This window comes from Corvus moneduloides, chromosome 2, assembly GCF_009650955.1.
Source record: "Corvus moneduloides isolate bCorMon1 chromosome 2, bCorMon1.pri, whole genome shotgun sequence".
Classification (NCBI taxonomy): domain Eukaryota; kingdom Metazoa; phylum Chordata; class Aves; order Passeriformes; family Corvidae; genus Corvus; species Corvus moneduloides.
Genome location: NC_045477.1, coordinates 30,790,217 through 30,807,045, shown reverse-complemented (window position 1 = coordinate 30,807,045; position 16,829 = coordinate 30,790,217). Strand labels below are relative to the sequence as shown.

General features: G+C 48.7%; 2 protein-coding genes across 4 annotated transcripts in view; one reads left to right on the top strand and one right to left on the bottom strand.

Moving 5' to 3' along the window:
* Positions 1–11,531, top strand: part of LOC116439427 (alpha-2-macroglobulin-like protein 1) — a 26,822-nt gene extending 15,291 nt beyond the window's left edge. For 2 of the 3 annotated variants that reach the window (XM_032098938.1, XM_032098937.1), the window contains exons 19-36: positions 109–337; positions 692–815; positions 995–1,116; positions 1,529–1,580; positions 1,973–2,056; positions 2,416–2,592; positions 2,897–2,978; positions 3,845–4,001; positions 4,578–4,652; positions 4,859–5,030; positions 5,505–5,719; positions 5,995–6,210; positions 6,606–6,721; positions 7,390–7,480; positions 7,768–7,836; positions 9,059–9,161; positions 9,821–9,862; positions 10,908–11,090. In XM_032098938.1, the coding sequence (XP_031954829.1) occupies positions 109–337; positions 692–815; positions 995–1,116; positions 1,529–1,580; positions 1,973–2,056; positions 2,416–2,592; positions 2,897–2,978; positions 3,845–4,001; positions 4,578–4,652; positions 4,859–5,030; positions 5,505–5,719; positions 5,995–6,210; positions 6,606–6,721; positions 7,390–7,480; positions 7,768–7,836; positions 9,059–9,161; positions 9,821–9,861 (2,125 nt within the window). In that variant the 3' untranslated portion in view covers position 9,862; positions 10,908–11,090. Of the gene's footprint in view, positions 1–108; positions 338–691; positions 816–994; positions 1,117–1,528; positions 1,581–1,972; positions 2,057–2,415; positions 2,593–2,896; positions 2,979–3,844; positions 4,002–4,577; positions 4,653–4,858; positions 5,031–5,504; positions 5,720–5,994; positions 6,211–6,605; positions 6,722–7,389; positions 7,481–7,767; positions 7,837–9,058; positions 9,162–9,820; positions 9,863–10,907; positions 11,091–11,404 lie in introns of those variants that run through there. The other variant, XR_004238158.1, reaches the window with a different exon arrangement.
* The window catches only part of LOC116439437 (alpha-2-macroglobulin-like protein 1), a 26,323-nt gene continuing 16,973 nt past the window's right edge, over positions 7,480–16,829 (bottom strand). Inside the window, exons 24-36 of the mRNA XM_032098951.1 lie at positions 16,349–16,525; positions 16,128–16,209; positions 15,214–15,370; positions 14,915–14,989; positions 14,374–14,536; positions 13,775–13,989; positions 13,438–13,653; positions 13,209–13,333; positions 12,820–12,910; positions 12,004–12,072; positions 11,588–11,690; positions 11,420–11,461; positions 7,480–7,566 (exon numbers count right to left, since the gene is read on the bottom strand). Coding sequence (XP_031954842.1) covers positions 11,421–11,461; positions 11,588–11,690; positions 12,004–12,072; positions 12,820–12,910; positions 13,209–13,333; positions 13,438–13,653; positions 13,775–13,989; positions 14,374–14,536; positions 14,915–14,989; positions 15,214–15,370; positions 16,128–16,209; positions 16,349–16,525 — 1,514 coding nt within the window. The 3' untranslated portion in view covers positions 7,480–7,566; position 11,420. The remainder of the gene's footprint in view (positions 7,567–11,419; positions 11,462–11,587; positions 11,691–12,003; positions 12,073–12,819; positions 12,911–13,208; positions 13,334–13,437; positions 13,654–13,774; positions 13,990–14,373; positions 14,537–14,914; positions 14,990–15,213; positions 15,371–16,127; positions 16,210–16,348; positions 16,526–16,829) is intronic.

Here is a 16,829-nt window from a genome sequence, read left to right as displayed (position 1 = left end):
CCCACACCTTCACACGCACTTCCATTTCATAGTCTGAATTTCTGCATTTTTCTTCCCAAGGGAAATCTTCCCAGGGTGTGAAAAAATTCTACTCTGTTTTCTCCTCAGTGATTCAGGGGCTGCTGAGCTAGCTGTCACAGTACCTGACAGTATCACAGACTGGAGAGCCATGACCTTCTGCACCTCGGAGAGCCATGGGTTGGGAATCTCAGAGCCCACCAGCCTGCGGAGCTTCAAGCCCTTCTTCGTGGAACCCACTTTGCCCTACTCTGTTTTCCGTGGAGAGTCATTTCCCCTGAAAGTCAAAGTCTTCAGCTACCTGAAGCAGTGCATGGCGGTGAGTGACTCCCTCCAGGATGGTTTGGAACAGAGGAATGTGTGGAAACTACTTTACTAATAGAGCTCCAAACGAAGGGGCTGCCTTCTTAGGTATTGGAAAAGACACCAAAGAAGCTGTTCAATTTAATTCCACACAGAGCCATCACTGGCCAGTTTATCCCTCCCCAGAAGCTAAACCTTACATGATTGCATGTCCATGGGACACTGCTGGTGTCCCACAGATACTGCAAGAGGCCATCATCATACTCACCCCTGGCTTCTGGGATTGATTGTTATTTGAATCAAGGACCTGAATGGAAAAACGCAGCAGCAGCAGCTCTGTAACCTGAACCCCCTTTTGTTTCACCTCTAGCTCCAGCTTAGCCTAATGGACTCCAGGGATTTTGAATTTCTGCATGAAAATGTCAGATTCACTCTTTGCCTGTGCCCTGATTCAGCAAAAACATTTTCCTGGGATGTGAAGGCTACAAAATTAGGTAAGGGGTCAAGGGAGGAGCAGGAGTGGGAGGCACTGGCAGAGCTACTTGAGGAAGCTAGAGCTGGGCTGGAAGGGAGATGGCCTACTCTGCAAAACATGAGTGAGCAGCCCTAGGCTGAGCAAACTCAAACGTAGGCATAGATGTGCCAACCGGCCCCTTGATGCTTTGTTTTTTAGGGAAGGTGAATTTCACTGTCACTGCTGAGGTGATGGAGCGGGAAGATGTTTGCATGGAGCGTACAGCTGTTGTGCCAGAGTCTGGAGGGAAGGACACAGTGGTTAAACACCTGCTGGTGAAGGTCAGGCTGCACTGCAGGGTTCTGCTGAGGTTGGAGCTGGGTCAGGCTCAAAACTGGGTGGCTCTGGAAAGGAAGAATCAGCTGGGGAGGTGGGCACAATTCTCAGCAAGGCTGGTCAAGGAGTGATTCTAAGGGTAGATTGGACTGGAGCATGATCTCCTCCACTGGATGGGACAGAAATGTCAGAACTGCTTGCTCTCAGGGCAATGGGGTCAAAAGCCATCTAGCAGCCTAGAAACCTGCTTCCCAGTACAACTTCACTGTTGGCACAGATACCTCTGCTGTCTGTGTGAAGCCCTTTGCCATGGCCCACGAGGATGGGAAAGGTGCTTGCAGGAAGGTGGGGTGCTGCACAGCTGCTCTCTGATTTTACTGCTCTCCCTTCTAAGCTGACCAGCCTTTTCCCCACCAGGCAGAGGGGCAGATGGAGGAAAAGACCCACACCTCACTCCTGTGCCCTGAAGGTAGGTGCAGAGACTCCAGATACTGTCGTACTACCGGGGCCGTGCTTGTGCACAGAACGAGGAGATCAGATGGAAGCAGTGTGGTGTCTGAACAACTCTAGGACTATCTGGAGGAGTGTAGGGAGCAGAAAGTCAGGGATTTTGGAGCTTTTATGGGTAGGTAAAGCCATTCAGCCCTACCCAGTACTAAAAGCTCCTAGCTACATCAAGCCACAGTCTAACCGCATCACAGATCCTCATCAGTGGGTGGCTAGATGTCCATGTCATCCTCTCTTCTGAATGCTGATTCCACCCACTGATGAGGTGATCCCAGCCTTGTTTACACCACCTCCTGGCCTGTGACTCTGCCATCTCCCTTATGCCTGTTGTTCTGATGTTTTTGCCGTTTGCAGGAACTTCAGCTTCAGAGACAATCTCTTTCACTATGCCAGAGAACATCGTCCTTGGGTCAGAGAGAGCCCACATCTCTTTCTTAGGTGAGTTTTTAGAAGAGTCTTGGGAAGTAATACTTTTCCCTGCAGGACACATCTCTTCTGGTGCCACTGTGTCTTCTTTAGCAAACGGAGTAATAAGAGGGAATATGTACAGCAATACTGTCTTCCAGAGCAGTATCCCATCTCTCCTATACAAGTGGCACTGGATGGATGTATAATTTCACCAAGCCAAGGGAAAGACAGCCACGTACCATATCACTGTTCCTAGAGTCTGTAGACATCATATGAGCAGTGGTGAACTGAGATCAGTCTTAGGAGGTTATCCAGAGAATCTGTGAGACCAGAATTGTTTTACATGCAAGAATATGTATGGCTCCCAAAGCCATGGTTCTGTCTTACAGGTGACATTATGGGAACAGCACTGGACAACATAGATGAGCTTCTCCAGATGTCCAGTGGCTGTGGTGAGCAGAATATGGTTCATTTTGCCCCAAACGTCTTTATCACACGGTACCTTGAAGAAACAGGACAGCTGACTCCAGAAATCAAACAGAAGGCAATTGGCTATCTGGAAAGCGGTGAGTGGATTTCTACTCGTTAAGCTGGTGATGTCCATGACAGTACTTGTGTGGTAGGAGCCTCAGCAGAGGCCTGGTGCTGAGCAGGATTTGTGCAGCATCACTTGCCTGACACCATGGTGATTACAGCAGTGTAAATCAGGCTACTGCGTGTCAGAGGAACAAGTGGTACATGGCACCCCTCTGCTAAATTCCTCAGAGATAATGCTCTCTGTAATGATCAGCAGGATTGGTGGGGCAGGTTGGCACCTGGAGAACATGACAGGCACACAGTATCTTCACTACCCCCAGCCTCTTCCCGCAGGATATCAGCGACAGCTCCTGTACAAGCACACGGATGGCTCATACAGTGCCTTTGGGGAAGGAAGTGAGCCAGGAAACACTTGGTAAGCAACAATATCCAGACATGACTGGGGAACAACAGTGTGACTTGGTAAGGCTTGAGCTGGCTTGGATTTTGGTCTGGGGAAACTGAGGCGGTCTGAAGCTGTGGAGTTTTGAGCAGAAATTGCTCCTGAGACCTTTTGGAAAGTGTCGTGGTTTAAGCCCAGGTGGAAATTAAGCACCACACAGCTGCTTGCTCAACACCATTCTCATTCCAAATCCAAAACATGGCACTGGAACAGCTACTGGGAAGAAATTAACTCCACCCTAGCTGAAACCAGAGCAATATCCACCTCTTTTTCCATAACATTTATGTCATGCCAGGTTTCACACTCCCCAATATGCCGTCACTTTCCCTATTTATCTGTTTCGATATGTATACATATCCTCTTAGTCTATGGAACACCTCTGTCAAATGTGACAATGAACTAACTTGAAGTACCCCTGTTGGATTGTTTGTGCTTGAGCACCCCAAACAAGATTGATTCTGAAAACTCAGCAGCAAAAGCACCTTCTTTACAGGTTTTTCAGAATGCTTTATGCCTGAACAGGGTGGGGAATGGGTCTGAGTGATCTCACTAAATGTCAACCCTCCAGGGCAACAAAGCATCCTGTTGAAATTAGCAGAGCTCTGAGGGGCTGGAGAATTGAATTTTTTCTCTCCTGCTGCAGATGGCTCTGAGCTCAAGCTTCATGAGCATCTAACTCATGCGCATTGCTTCCAGTTCTCCATCTGCACAGGGGCTTTGGCCTGCTGGTATTTCTACATGGATGATGTAGGAGAAGACACAGAGACTCCTGTCTCCTCTGGGAAACGTGCATCAAGCGGCAGTTCAGTTCTATTTCCTTCTTCCTTCCTTGGCTCTAGGCTTACGGCTCTTGTCCTGAAGACCTTCAGCCAAGCCCAGCACTTCATCCACATAGATGAACAAAATATAAAGGATGCTGCCAGTGCCCTGATTAAAAGTCAGACTCCATCTGGCTGCTTCAAGAGTGTGGGGAAACTCTTCAACAATGGTCTGATGGTATGACATGTCCTGGTGGTTCATTAGGTACCTCAGAGCTCCGTCGCTTTCTGGTCCAGCTTGGGTGCCAAGAACAAATGAACTCTGCTGCAGGAGGAAGGCTCTGAAGAGCCTTGGTGACACTCAGGGTTGCCTAGTCGTGGTGGCACTTTTACAAGTTATGAATGATGAAGGTTTGCATTTGACGATGTGCACATGGGAACTGAAGCAGTGCCTGCCCTACCTCAATCTCAAAAGCTAACACATGCCACCTTGCAGTGGGGTTGTGGGAACATCACTTTCTTCTGGCATTGAAATCCGCTACTGAAAATCTTACATTTGGGAGGGGAAAGGGGAATGTGCTCAGCAGAGGGAAGCAATCAGCTACCCAGAGGAGATTGGGAAACCCCGGCAGAGAAGTGCTCTGGTAAGCAGGACCTTTAAAAGTGGATACCAGTCCTGTCACTTCCTTAGGAGAAGGAATAGGACCAGCACTGTTGCCTGTGCTGGCTTTTACTAGGGGAGCAGAAGGCACTGGAAGATTTTCCCCTCTTCCTTCTCACAGCAGCCCTCTTCTGTGTTTTGTGGTGGCTGCAGGGTGCAGTGGAGGAAGGCCTGGGGCTGAGCTCTGTGATCGTGACAGCTCTCATACACTCAGGGATGCCTCACTCCGTGAGTATTGGCAGCAGGAGCGGGCTGTGTGCGCAGCCTCTCGCAGACAGTGCCTCCTGGGCTCTGCCTTTGTGCACATGGGGGTTGTTATCCGTCATGTCCCTTTGTGTGCTGTCCCTCTTCCCACCCTCCTCTGCACGTGTGAAATCTGCATTCCCTTCCCAAACACCCTCTCCATAACAAGTGTGCTTTCAATTTTATCCTAGGACCCAGTTGTGGGGAAAGCTCTGAAATGTATAAGGGACCTGGTCAATGCTGATACTGGCAGTCCCAACCTCTACAGCCTGGCACTGGCTGCAAATGCCTTTGCAGTGGCAGGTGACAAGGCGCTCAGGCAGAAAATCCTCAAAAGATTGGATAAGGCTGCCATAATATCAGGTACCAAAGACTCTGGGGCAGGAGGGAGGGCCACGGCAGAACTTTGTGGAAATCCCTGGGTTGAACAACCATGGGAATGGAGGGCAGGAGTTGGGGGGGTACTGCCAGAGCTTTGTGGGGAGTCCAAGGCTTGGCTGTCCAAGCCTCAGTTTGCCAAGGTGTCCCAGGTTATATCCACACTATGAGACTGTCTCTATGGATGATCTCACAGTCCTGGTGTCTGGCCTCACAGTCATCCAAACCACGGATTGGATATTTCATGGATATTATGGAGCTCCTCCCCAGCAGGCCTAGGGCTTTACTGGGAAAAGCAGGGTGTGGGGAGCAAATAGGGAGCTATGCACCCATGTATCATCCAACTGTATTGTGTCCAATGTACATGTTCATTTAGTACCTATATACAGGGGCTAAGTAGAACTCCAGGGTCACTAGATACAGCTACATGCTCCATAAATGTTCCCACTCCACCTCTAGATGACCAAATATTCTGGAGTCAACAGTCCAAACAGGAAGAAGATTCCCTATCTTGGTATCGAGCTCCATCCGTTGATGTGGAATTGACATCTAGTATCCTCATGGCTCACCTTACAAAGTCAAGTTTGTCATCAGATGAAATCAAAAAGGCATCCCAGATTGTGTCTTGGCTCACTAAGCAGCAAAACCCATATGGAGGCTTTGCTTCAACGCAGGTAACCCCCTCGAGCCATCATCATCTTCAAATTTGATGCTAGTTTTTTGAGAGCAATGGGTTCTAACAGCCCATAGTAAAAAAAGAGTAAATTAGAAGAGGATGTATGGATTTACATGTCCTGGGAGTTATGGATAAGCCCATGCTAAAAGCCAAAGGGAAAAGCTCAACCCTTATTGTGCTATAGCTACAGTATGAGGGAGGGAAAGGCTAAGGACTGGGCATGCATAGGAAGCAGGAATCCTACTTTTCCTGATGTTTTTTCTCTTTCCTCAGGACACAGTTGTTGCTCTGGAAGCCCTAGCCCTGTATGCAACCACCATCTTCAGCAAGGATAGCCCTGATCTTCAGGTTTCTCTCACTTCCAAGGGGTTCAGCCAAAACTTCAGAGTAGACAAAAGCAATCGCCTCCTGCTACAGACAGTGGAGCTGCCAGCCATTGCCCAAGATTATACCCTGCGTGTGCAGGGCCACGGGTGTCTTTTCCTGCAGGTAAGTCCAGCCAGGAAGAAAAAGTGTGTCTGGTGAAAAGCCTTGAAAGCCAGTGGACATCTTACCTTGCTACTTAGCCAACAGTGAAAACAACCTGCTGCAATAACATGCAAGAATCTGGGCTTCAAAGCTGGTGGGGGTAATTGTGATCCAACAGGAAGGTAACAGCTATTCCCCAAATGAAGTCTGGGTCATCTCTACCTAGCCACAGCAGCTCCTCTCCTCCAAGAAATCCATCAGGAGCAGTGCACTCCTAGCAGAACCTCTGCTTCTGCTGCATAGTTTTCTCTTACACCAATACAAGACAGCAAACAGCAGCTTAGTCTAGATGAGGATACTCTCCAGCAAAAAAACCCTGCTATTCTCTGCCATCCAGCCTCTTTCTGTCCTAGCAGGCCGCCCTGAGGTACCACATCCCTCCCGTGAGGAGTGAGGCCACCTTTGCCATATCTGTGCAGACGGAGTGCACCGCACCCGACGCCACTCGGTTCCCTGTCACCATTCGTGCTCGGTAGGAGACACTCAGTTGCCCCTTTCCTCCCCTGTGCTGAGAGGCTTCTGGCACCACCAATCTCTTGATGGCAGGATTCCCCTTCACATGTGGGGTCCAAGTGCTGAGGTGACCCCACTCATTTTACTGTGCTCTCCCCAGCTGGGTGAGAGGCACAAGGCCCCAGAGGGGTGGCTCAGGCTGCAGTCCTGTCTTGTACCATGCCACTCACCACAAGTTCTCCCAAGGTCTGTGGGTCTCACCCCCTTCTAGGGTAAGGTCTCAAAACACTAATGATGTGAAGGTCCTGTGGGATGGACACATATTCCTAAGTGTTCCCTCCTCTGCTCCTGGTTGACTGTCACACCACTCTCCTGTGCTGTACTCCTGCCTGGCTTGGGACAGAACTGCCAAGAGAACAGGCATAGGATGTGATATTCCCTGCCATGCCTAAAGAAGGTAACACCAGGAGGCTTCCAAGGAACTTACTCTCCTTGGCTCAGCACAATTAAAAGCGAGATCAAGGGAAGCACAAAGATTTATTACTGTACAGAAACAGGTATGCTTGCAGGAGAAACACTGGAAAGAAAGGCACGTTCCTCCACCTGAGTACCAAAGCTGGGCTGGAGTATCTGGAGATCATGGCTCAGAAAGTAACATTAGTGCTGTCCCCTGGGTTCCTGCTGCAGCTACACAGGGAACCGTGTGTCCACCAACATGGTCCTGATCCAAGTGGAGCTGCTGTCTGGATACAGCCCCGTGGCAGGTTCACTGGAAGAGGTGAGACCGTGAATTTGTGTCCAGCTGGGATGGGAACAGTGATGGATGTCCATCATGCAGGACTGTATGCTGCAATGTGATCATTCCTGTGGGCAGAGAAACAGGGTTATTTTCCTCCTAAGAAACCTTTATACCCAAAGTCTCTTCCAAGCTGCACCTTGCCTTTCCCTACATCAACAGATTCCCTGGCCATGTAAATATTTTGCCCATACTCTCACAAGGACAAATGCCTCTGAATATTTCTGCTTTGTATTAAAGCCTTTCTGATCTTTCCCCCCTGTTTTCAGCTAAAGAAAATGCCTTTAGTGAAGAAAGTTGAAAGCAAAGTTGACCAAGTTGTTCTCTACCTGGAGGAAGTGAGTGTAATTTGGGCTAACATCGTCATTAAAGGGGCTATGGACTGACAGATAGCTTTTATTCTTGTTTACTGGTTTCATTACTATTTTAACTATCCAGAGCTGTTGTTCCTGCATACCAGCCACATTTGCTGATCTGGAGAAGTGTCAGTCTGCAGTTGTTCATCTGTAGAGCCACTTACCGGGCCACTTAACTTGAGTGAAACAAGACAAACTCTGATGTTAAGCCTACATCTGTTGGCACTGTTCAGAGACTATTGAAAGTCCATATATATGGTGCCTGATCAGGACTGGGGAGTAGTAATAAGATCCATCTAGTAAATCCAAGCAAGTCTGAAATCTTAGAAAGCTCTTAAGCAACCTGAATGCAGCAGGGGGCATACAAGATTGCTCCTGGATTTTGCTAAGATCATTTGAAACGAAACCAGATGGTTGTGTGAACAGAAGTGCTCACTCCACAGCCTCACAAATCAACAGATTAACGATCAGCTTTTTTTTGGTTCCCTGAATAGCTAAACAGCACCAGAAATGAGACCTGGAGTGTATTTAAAACTTCAGCATTTCTAAGGAGCATTCCTGTGATTGTTCACCCTCAGTTTCTGTCAGCAAGCTGAGCTAACCTGGCCCCATAGGGAGTGGGTTAGTGTCACGTGGATGCATTAGGCTAGCAGAGATGCTGCTTTCTCTATGTCTACAGCACAGAGCAGAAAGGCAATACAGAGAAATATTTCAGCTCAGGCTGCCAGGTAGCACAAGGTGCACCCCAGTCAACAGCAGGTCATGTAACTACTCCCCTGCAGCAGATGTTCATCCACAGCTTGTATTTGTCTGGTTCATGATGAGGGTTATGTGAGACTGGACAATAAGAGCTGATGTCACTGTGAATAAGAAAGAAGCCACTGAGGCAAGATGCATGAAGGAGCTCAGAGCAGATCGGGATGGGAAGGTGGGACTGGTGGGGAACACTAGCGCTCCTTTTAGGTACTTAATGCACACTGACTCTGTAGGTTTGAAGTTCCTCATGAGCAGAGTTAAATTTGGTGACCAAAAAGAGGAGATAGTCACATAATGGGAAGTAAAAGATATTTCTGAGATGTTCTAGAAAGCAGAACAGATCTGTTGCAGTGGTGAGGTCTCCAAAGAGCCTGAGTGCAATCAGGTGAAAGGGGTTGACTTACAGGACTTTATTTCTGTTTCTAATCTTTGCATTTCTTGGTCTTAGCTGACTAGACAGCCTCAAACCTACACTTTCCTGGTGGAGCAGGACATGCAAGTGAAGGATCATAAACCAGCTAATATCAAGATCTATGATTACTACATGCCAGGTGAGCTCAGATGCTGTACTGTAAAAACTACCCAAATGTACTTCTGGAAAGAAAATTTCTTTATTTCATTGAGTCTAAGACAATACCATCCCTGACATGGTTATCTGACTGTTCCTTAGAAGCTCTGTAGGCATGAACTTAACCTGTTGGTTTTCAAAATGGTGGGTCCTTCTCTCTGAAGCTGGCATGTAGAACCACTCAAGGTCTGGCTCTCCCAATAAGAGTGGAGCAAGGAGCTGTCCTTTTGAACACTTACCTTGTGGGAGACAGCAAAGGCAGAAGAACCATAGCGAGGGGATGACTCAGAAGAGTAAGGGCCCCCTCAGAAGAATGACACCAAAACCAACTTGTCCTCTCTTCTGTGGGGTCCCAAGTGGGAAGAAAGGCTAGACACGTGTCAGGGATTGCTATTCCTTCAGAAAGTGAGGAATTCATAACCGTGATGGAGCTTTTTGGGACTTATGGCCTCCTGCCTTGGGTGAATCCTGACAAGCTGCAGAGTCATGGGCACACACCAGTGGTTTCATGTGTCAAGCAGGGGGGAGTTGTAGCCTGTAAACTTTGGGAACACCTCTCCTAGGAACAGTGGCACAATGCTGGATTGCTTTAGTGGGTTTTCATCAACGTATCTCACTAGCACTTTTTTTCTTGTCTTCCAGAAGAAACTGCAGTGATGAGCTACAGTGTCCCGTGTGAGTGAGGTGAGGGCCCAACACCGCTTTTGTTATCACAGACATGGTCCTGAAGAATATAGAAAGGGAGGGAGATGCAGGCAAAGGCCCTTGGTCAAGAAACTTGCCAGACTGCAGGTCCAGGGTAGAAAGCAATTTGCAATGCCAAGCAAGGGTGAGTTCCTGTATCCTAGTGGTTAAACTGAGGGAGAGAGAACTGAAGTAGAAGATTTGATGTGACAAGATCATGACAGAGTTGGAGATACGTTCCAGAAAACAAGGGCTGCATATACCAAGCGCTATCACCAGACAGTGCTGGCACTTTGCATCAAATACACTTTATTCACATCACCACAGTTCCTTTTCCTGGCACTTTCCCTGTCGTTTCACATCCCTGCAGCCCTGTGCACACAACATGCCATGCTCACCCTTACTGCAGGGCCTGACTCCCTTTCAGTGCCAAGCCTTTGTCCATCTCAGCCTGGCTTCTGATCCACACTACGGAATGGACACCTGCCCATCCTCTTTCCAGGCTGAGCAAAGGCAAAGCTTAAGCTTGGCCAGTGCCTGCCCCTGCTCTAAACTTTCCTTGCACCTGTGTGCTTTCCTGCCCACAGCCCACAAGACTGAGGAAAGCACCTGCTCCATTAATCACCTGTAGGGAGGCACACAGCCCTGTCTTCAGATGCCTGCCACAAGCCCCCACCTCAGTGGAGGTTCTGACATGGGCTTTGTATAGGTAAAGTGAGAGAGAACCTTAGGATCATAAAATATTCTGAGTTGGAAGGGACCTACAAGGATCATGGAGTCCAGCTCCTGTGCCTGCACAGGACACCTCAGAGTCACACCATGTGCCTGAGAGCATTGTCCAAATGCTTCTTGAACTCCATCAGGCTTGGTGCTGGGACCACTTCCTGGGGAAACCTGTTCCAGTGCCCAGCAACCCTCTGGGTGATAAGAGGTCTGACAGTACCATTTGGTCACAAGGTGCACAAAATGCCCCTGAGTTCCCAGTGGTTACTTTTAATACTTCAAAGATTTTTTTTTTTTTTTTTATCCTTTATTGTCTTCACAGGAACAGGGATAGATCCCTCCTCTGCAGTCTCTGTCCATCAGTCCTTTGTTACCCCTGCCAGCTGTCACCACATGGAGATATGAAGACAAGAGAAAATGCTTGGAATTTCCTGTTAGTTTCTGGAAGGCTCAGACTGTGCGTGGCATCTTATTAAAAGTAGGAGACTAGAACTGTCTGACTGAATGACTATTCAGGTTTACTGTTTTTCTCCTAAACCAGGAAAATTGCTTTTAAGAGCAGCTGGGAAAAATAAGTTCTCCACCTCTGCTCATGTGCAAATCTCTGCCCCTCCAGTTGCAGACGTGCACAGGAGGAGGTAGAGCATCCACCAGTGCTTCAAAAGAGATCTGCTCCATAGACCTAGACACAGATACTTCCTGTTTCTAGCTGGGCATGTGCTCCCCACTGCTTACCATTCCCCTTCCTGTCTTTGCTTATATTCTGTATTTCCCACCCAAGACCCACCATTTCCTGATGCCATTGTTGGTATCACACAGGAACTTGCTGCCTACCTCAATTACAGACGGCTCTGTATTCAGCCAAGGCTCGCTCCTCTGCAAAAAGAAATGAGGAAGGTGATTGCACATCGATGCTCACAGAGAAGACCGCATGTCTTTTCACAGCCAGAGAACCAGGAACTCGGCTCCCAACACCAGAGTAGCAGGAAATCTGCAACCCACCTGGCTGGTAGTAATCATAGATTTTGATGCTGGCTGGTTTCAGGTTCTTCACCCGAATTACTTGTTCCAGTTGCAGAATGAAAGTCTGAGATTCATCATTGAGCTAGTGGAGATGGAAGGAAATTAGCAAGGAAGGGGAGAAAGAAGTCATAGCATCTTCATCTTCCCAGATTTGAATGTTTTCCTGAACTACATTTCTCTAATCCATTAGAGATTCTGGACTTTAAAATGGAGTATTGTGTGAGAAATAGCACTACTCTAATCCAATAACAATGAAACTGGGCAAGCTTCCTCTGCCCCCAATTCTACCAGTGCTCTTTTCTTACCTAGACCAGCCTCAGGCTTCTCACACAGCTCCTTGTCCTCTGATCTCTTGCTCTCACTGTGCCACACCAAATGCTTTTGTTCTCACTTACCTTCTCCAGATAAATGTAGACCACATTAGCTTTCACTTCTATTTTCTTAACAATGGTTCTGTTCTCCAGCTAGGATAGGAAAGAATGATAGAAGGAAATTTGTGAGGATTTTCTGTAAGGTTTCCTGACCTGAGGGACCCACTGTTTTAGTGAAAGGAAGGTGTAGAGCTGGACTCCATGTGGAACTGTGCCTTTCTCATGCCTAAGGGCTTGAGTGGTTATGTCTTTGCTAGCCCCTCTTGGACATCCCTTGTGAGCATCTCAGGTGTGAACCACACTGACTCTGCCCAGGGCAGAGGAATCTCCCCCTCTGGGGACCAGAGGCAGTGTGGGTAGTACATATGACTGATACGTTGGTCAGCAAATGGGTGCAGGCACCAGTAGAGATTCTTGTTATTTCATCTCACTGAGTGTTCGACTGCTTTTAAACACCTGCATTGGGGCTGTGCAAATAATTAATCTTTCTGGTTTATGGTTTAATTGAAAAACAAAAAGAATCTTTTTAGCTAGAGCTAGAGTGTCTCTGAGAAATCCTGTCTGAGAATTTCTGACAAAGAAATCCTGGTGTTAGCACACCCAGCAGTACACTTTGTTTCTAGCTCAAGTCCAAATACTGTCAGTGGGAGAAGCTGAACCACCTCTGATCTCCTTTGTGGTGGCTGTAGGAAAACAACGAGTTTTGGTGCAATTGCAACAACAAAGGTCCCCTGCAAATTTAGCTCCTCCCAGCCTGAAATGAACAATTCCCAACAGGAGTAAGCAGGCAGGATCCATTTACCTGGGTAGTGCTGGGTTTTTTTATTCCAAAGTCCTTACCAGTATTCTGGATCTGGAAGTCATGACAAATCCAGACAGCAGGGAGACCTCTATGATCACCATGTTGGATGTGACTCTGCTCCCGATGTAGCTGGAAAAGAAAAAACAGACAGAGACTCGCTGAGGATAATGCCCTCTGAGCACCCCTTCCCTCCCCCACCACACCCTGAGCCAGGTACCCATCTGGGACTGAGGACACAGCAGCCACTGCTCCCTCTCGCAGGAGTTAGCCAGCACCTTCCCCCTCCAAGCCTTCCACCTGTCTGATTCACCCTCTGTCCTGTTCACCCCAAGGGTCAGGTCCCTCCATCAGAGCCCTGACACTCTTCTGGCTGCTGTCCCCAAGCTCACTCCATCTTGCTGGAGGAGGAAACAGCCCTTGGGGTCACCTGGCGAGGATGCGGACGGTGAGGACGCGCGGATTCGCCCGGCTACAATTGGTCAGCTCTGTGCTGACACGCAGTGTGAAGATCAGAGCAGTCCGTGGGGAAGGCTCGTGGTACCTCAGCACTGCCTGCAGGATAAGGGCCAGGAGCAGAACAGACAGGCCAGGCATGATCTCATGCAGGAGAAAAGAGGCAGAGTCCTCCTCTCTCTGCACTCATCCCCCCTGCTCACCTGAGCCAAGACACAGCTGCTGCCGTGGGCCTGCACCAGGAACTGTCCCGGGATCTCCACCAGCGCTGCCTGCTGCACCAGCAGCCGCTTCTGGCGGCTCACCTGGAAAGCCTTCCCAAAGGCCCTCTGGGACCTCACCCTCACGACTGCCTGGCCTGATGTGCTGAACGTCCTTGCTGCGTATTTCGCTAAGGCTTGCAAGGCAACAACTGTGTCCTAGAGAGGGAGAGACAGTCACTCCTCTGAAAGCATCAGCTGTAATGAACTGGCTTGGAACTGGAAGACCTCAAGAGGACTTGTGCTGCCAACCTAGGGTACAAAAGGATCCACTGCTTACCTGGGTGGAGGCAAAACCCCCGTAGGCATTTTGCTGCCGTATCAGCCACGCCACAATGGCAGCTGAAGTTGTCATGTCACCTGCGTGCACCCGTGGCTTGGAGAGGTATGCCAGGAGCACGTAGGCTGTCAGTTCTATGTCCACTGACTGAGTACCAGGCCAGAAGTCTGTTGAAGCTGGAGAGCTTGGCTTGGGACTCCAGTGGATTTGTCCTCCTGCAGAAGGAAAAGGAGCATGAAGGCTATTTAAGGAGGATGTCATTTGGGTTTCAGAGGAAACAAACCCCACAGTGCTTTCAGGGCTCTTTCAGTTCATTCCCTGTGCTCAGGCCAGGATTGCTTTCTTGAACTTATTCTCCAGGGCTTCAACTTGTTTTAGCTCACAGATTCCTACCTACTCTCTCAAAGGGATCTTGAAATCCTCCAGTCTGAGAAAACTATTTCTGATAAGCCATCCTCACACCTTGTGAAATAATTTATTGTATTTTCAGTCACATAATGCAGTTACTGCACAAATACAAGGACTATGTATGAATACATATATCATTTTTGACTGCTGTGGCTGGGCATACATTAGTCCAGAATCCCAGCAGGCAGCACCTGATTTGATGGCTTGTTCCTCCAGTTTGTACAGCAGCTCCTGGGTTGTCTCATAGTCCCCAGCCAGGGCAAAGGCATAGGCCAGCAAAGCTTCTGTGTAGATGTTGGTGATGTTGTGAACCACCTTCTGCAGGCAGCGGAGAGTAGTCTGCATCAGCTTGCTCTGTGTTGGGAGGAGACACATGCCAGACTCTGACAGGGGTGAAATAGGGGGCTGGGGAACTCATTCCAGGGAGCCACACTATGCCTTCCTGGTGTAGCTCCAGAGGAACCCCTTAAATTACAGACTGTTTTCAGAAAACAGGCAGTGCAGCCCCGGTGTGCACAGGGAGCCATTGCCACCAAGCACTACTGCACCAGGCCACTTTCACAGCACTCGCTCTTGCGAGGAATGACTTCATCATTTGGCCAAACATTGGCTCATTCCCAGAAGTTCCCTCCCTGTTTGTGGCCTGGAGAACACCAGAAACACAAGCTGGTGTGTCCCCATGGTGGTGCCCAGGAGAGCAGGAGGGAGCAGGAGGGAGCTGAGCATGCTCACCTGCAGTGGCAGACCCATCTCGAGCAGTGCTGCAGCGACGTAGGCCCCCAGAGAGATTTCATCATCCGTGCTGCCCTGTGAAGGGAACGCATCTTTCACTTTTAAGGGGTGCTAGGAGGGCATACTCCTCAGAAGGAGAAGCATTCCTCTCATGTTTTCCCTCTCTTCAGGGCTGCAGAATGCAGTTGCACAGGTTGCAGAATGACTTTCTAGGATCCTTTGGGATCCCACAATCTTTTGCTGTCACAAATCTGTCCAGTCATTTCCCAGCAGCGCCACCTGCCCTGGCCCACCTTTACCTTTAGGGAGGAGTGAAAAAAGTTCCCTTTGGTGGCAAAGCAGCCACTGGGGAGCTGGTTTTGCTCTAGCCAGCGTAGGGCATCCCGGATGTTCTTGTGATCTACATAGATGTATTTTCTGGCTTGGCCAAAATTCTTGAGTACAAAAGCTGTCAACCTAGGAATAAAATGAGTTGTGAGAAAAAGAGGCAAACAAAAAAAAAGAGAAAGTCAGAAGTCTCCTGGTACTTGTCCCTGAAGTAGTGACATAGTGGGGGTGCAAAAAAGAGTAATTTTCATAAAGAAAGTCAATCTAAAAGTGGAAATGGCTCCTCTCCCTACCCCTGTCTCCACAGATATACTACTTATATACAACTTATGTACCTTACCCCATCATCTCACAGGTGAAAAACCTCCTACTCCTTCTATTTTTACCTGTTCCACTCCATCTCCCCCAAATAACTAGAAGTAATCTGTAATTCCCCATTTTCTTCCTCCCTTCCTTTCTCCATTCATCTCAGCCAGGCACCACAGGTACAAGCTGTGCCAAGGCAGCTCCTCTCTACTCACTGAGGAGAGGATTTTTTATTGCTCTCACCTGATTTTTTTCCAGCCATGTGTACCCCTCTTGGCTGCCAGGTTACCAGCAGTGCAACCCGGTGTTGTCTGTGGGCCAACAGCAAGGGCATAGAGACAAACAAAAGACTTTTCATCCCCTGGGACCACATCTTTGCAGTTCCACTTTCCCAGAAACTCTGCTGCCCTGCCTGACTGCTTTTTCAAGTGGCTCAAGTACCTGAGATTCTCCCTGTTAGAGAGTTCCTGCTGTCTCAATCCAAAAGAGGGAACAAACATCCTGTCAGCTTTCTCAGGCAGTTTAGGTGCTCTGACCCAGACAGGAAAAATCAGAAATGAGGAATGTTTGCAGTGCTTACCAAGTGTTTCCTTCTCCATCCTTCTGCCCAAAGAAACTGTAGGAGCCATCTCTGTGCCTATAAAGAAGCTGTGTCTGATACCCTGGGAGATGGGAACAGTGATTAATATGGCACAGGAACACAGAGGGGACAGTGCTGATGGAGTGAGTGCAAGGGCAAGAGTTACTGGTGTGTTGGACACAGAGGAAGGCAGAGGGGCAAGGTGGGTCTGTGGTACTCACCACTGCGCAGGAATCCTGTAGCCCTGTCCTTGATCTCAGGGCTCAGCTGCCTCGTCTTCTCCAGGTACTGCAGCACATAGACAACGGGGGCAAACAGCACCATGTTCTGCTCCCCACAGCCGTGGGGCATCTGCACCAGGTGGCCCAGGTTCTGCAGTGCCATCCCCATGAGGTCCCCTGTGCAAAGGTGTAAGAAACAAAGTCTGAGTATGATTTGAGGTGCCTTTTCAGCCAGGCAGGGGATAATAGTGCTTCATCTCAGCACAGGAGGAAGGCACTGGAGAAAGGAGGAAAGAGGACTAAACAACAGAGTGCAAGATGGAGAGTGGTGACTGTTTTGCCTCTTCCCAGCTTGGCATCATGACTTCGCTATGGAGTCTCTGCAGAACTTCCCCTTATCAGCTTTTGCATTCTAAAGAGCTCTAACTATAGCAAATACTGTTTGTAAAAGACTATGAGCAGAACTGCACCGGCTCAGTCT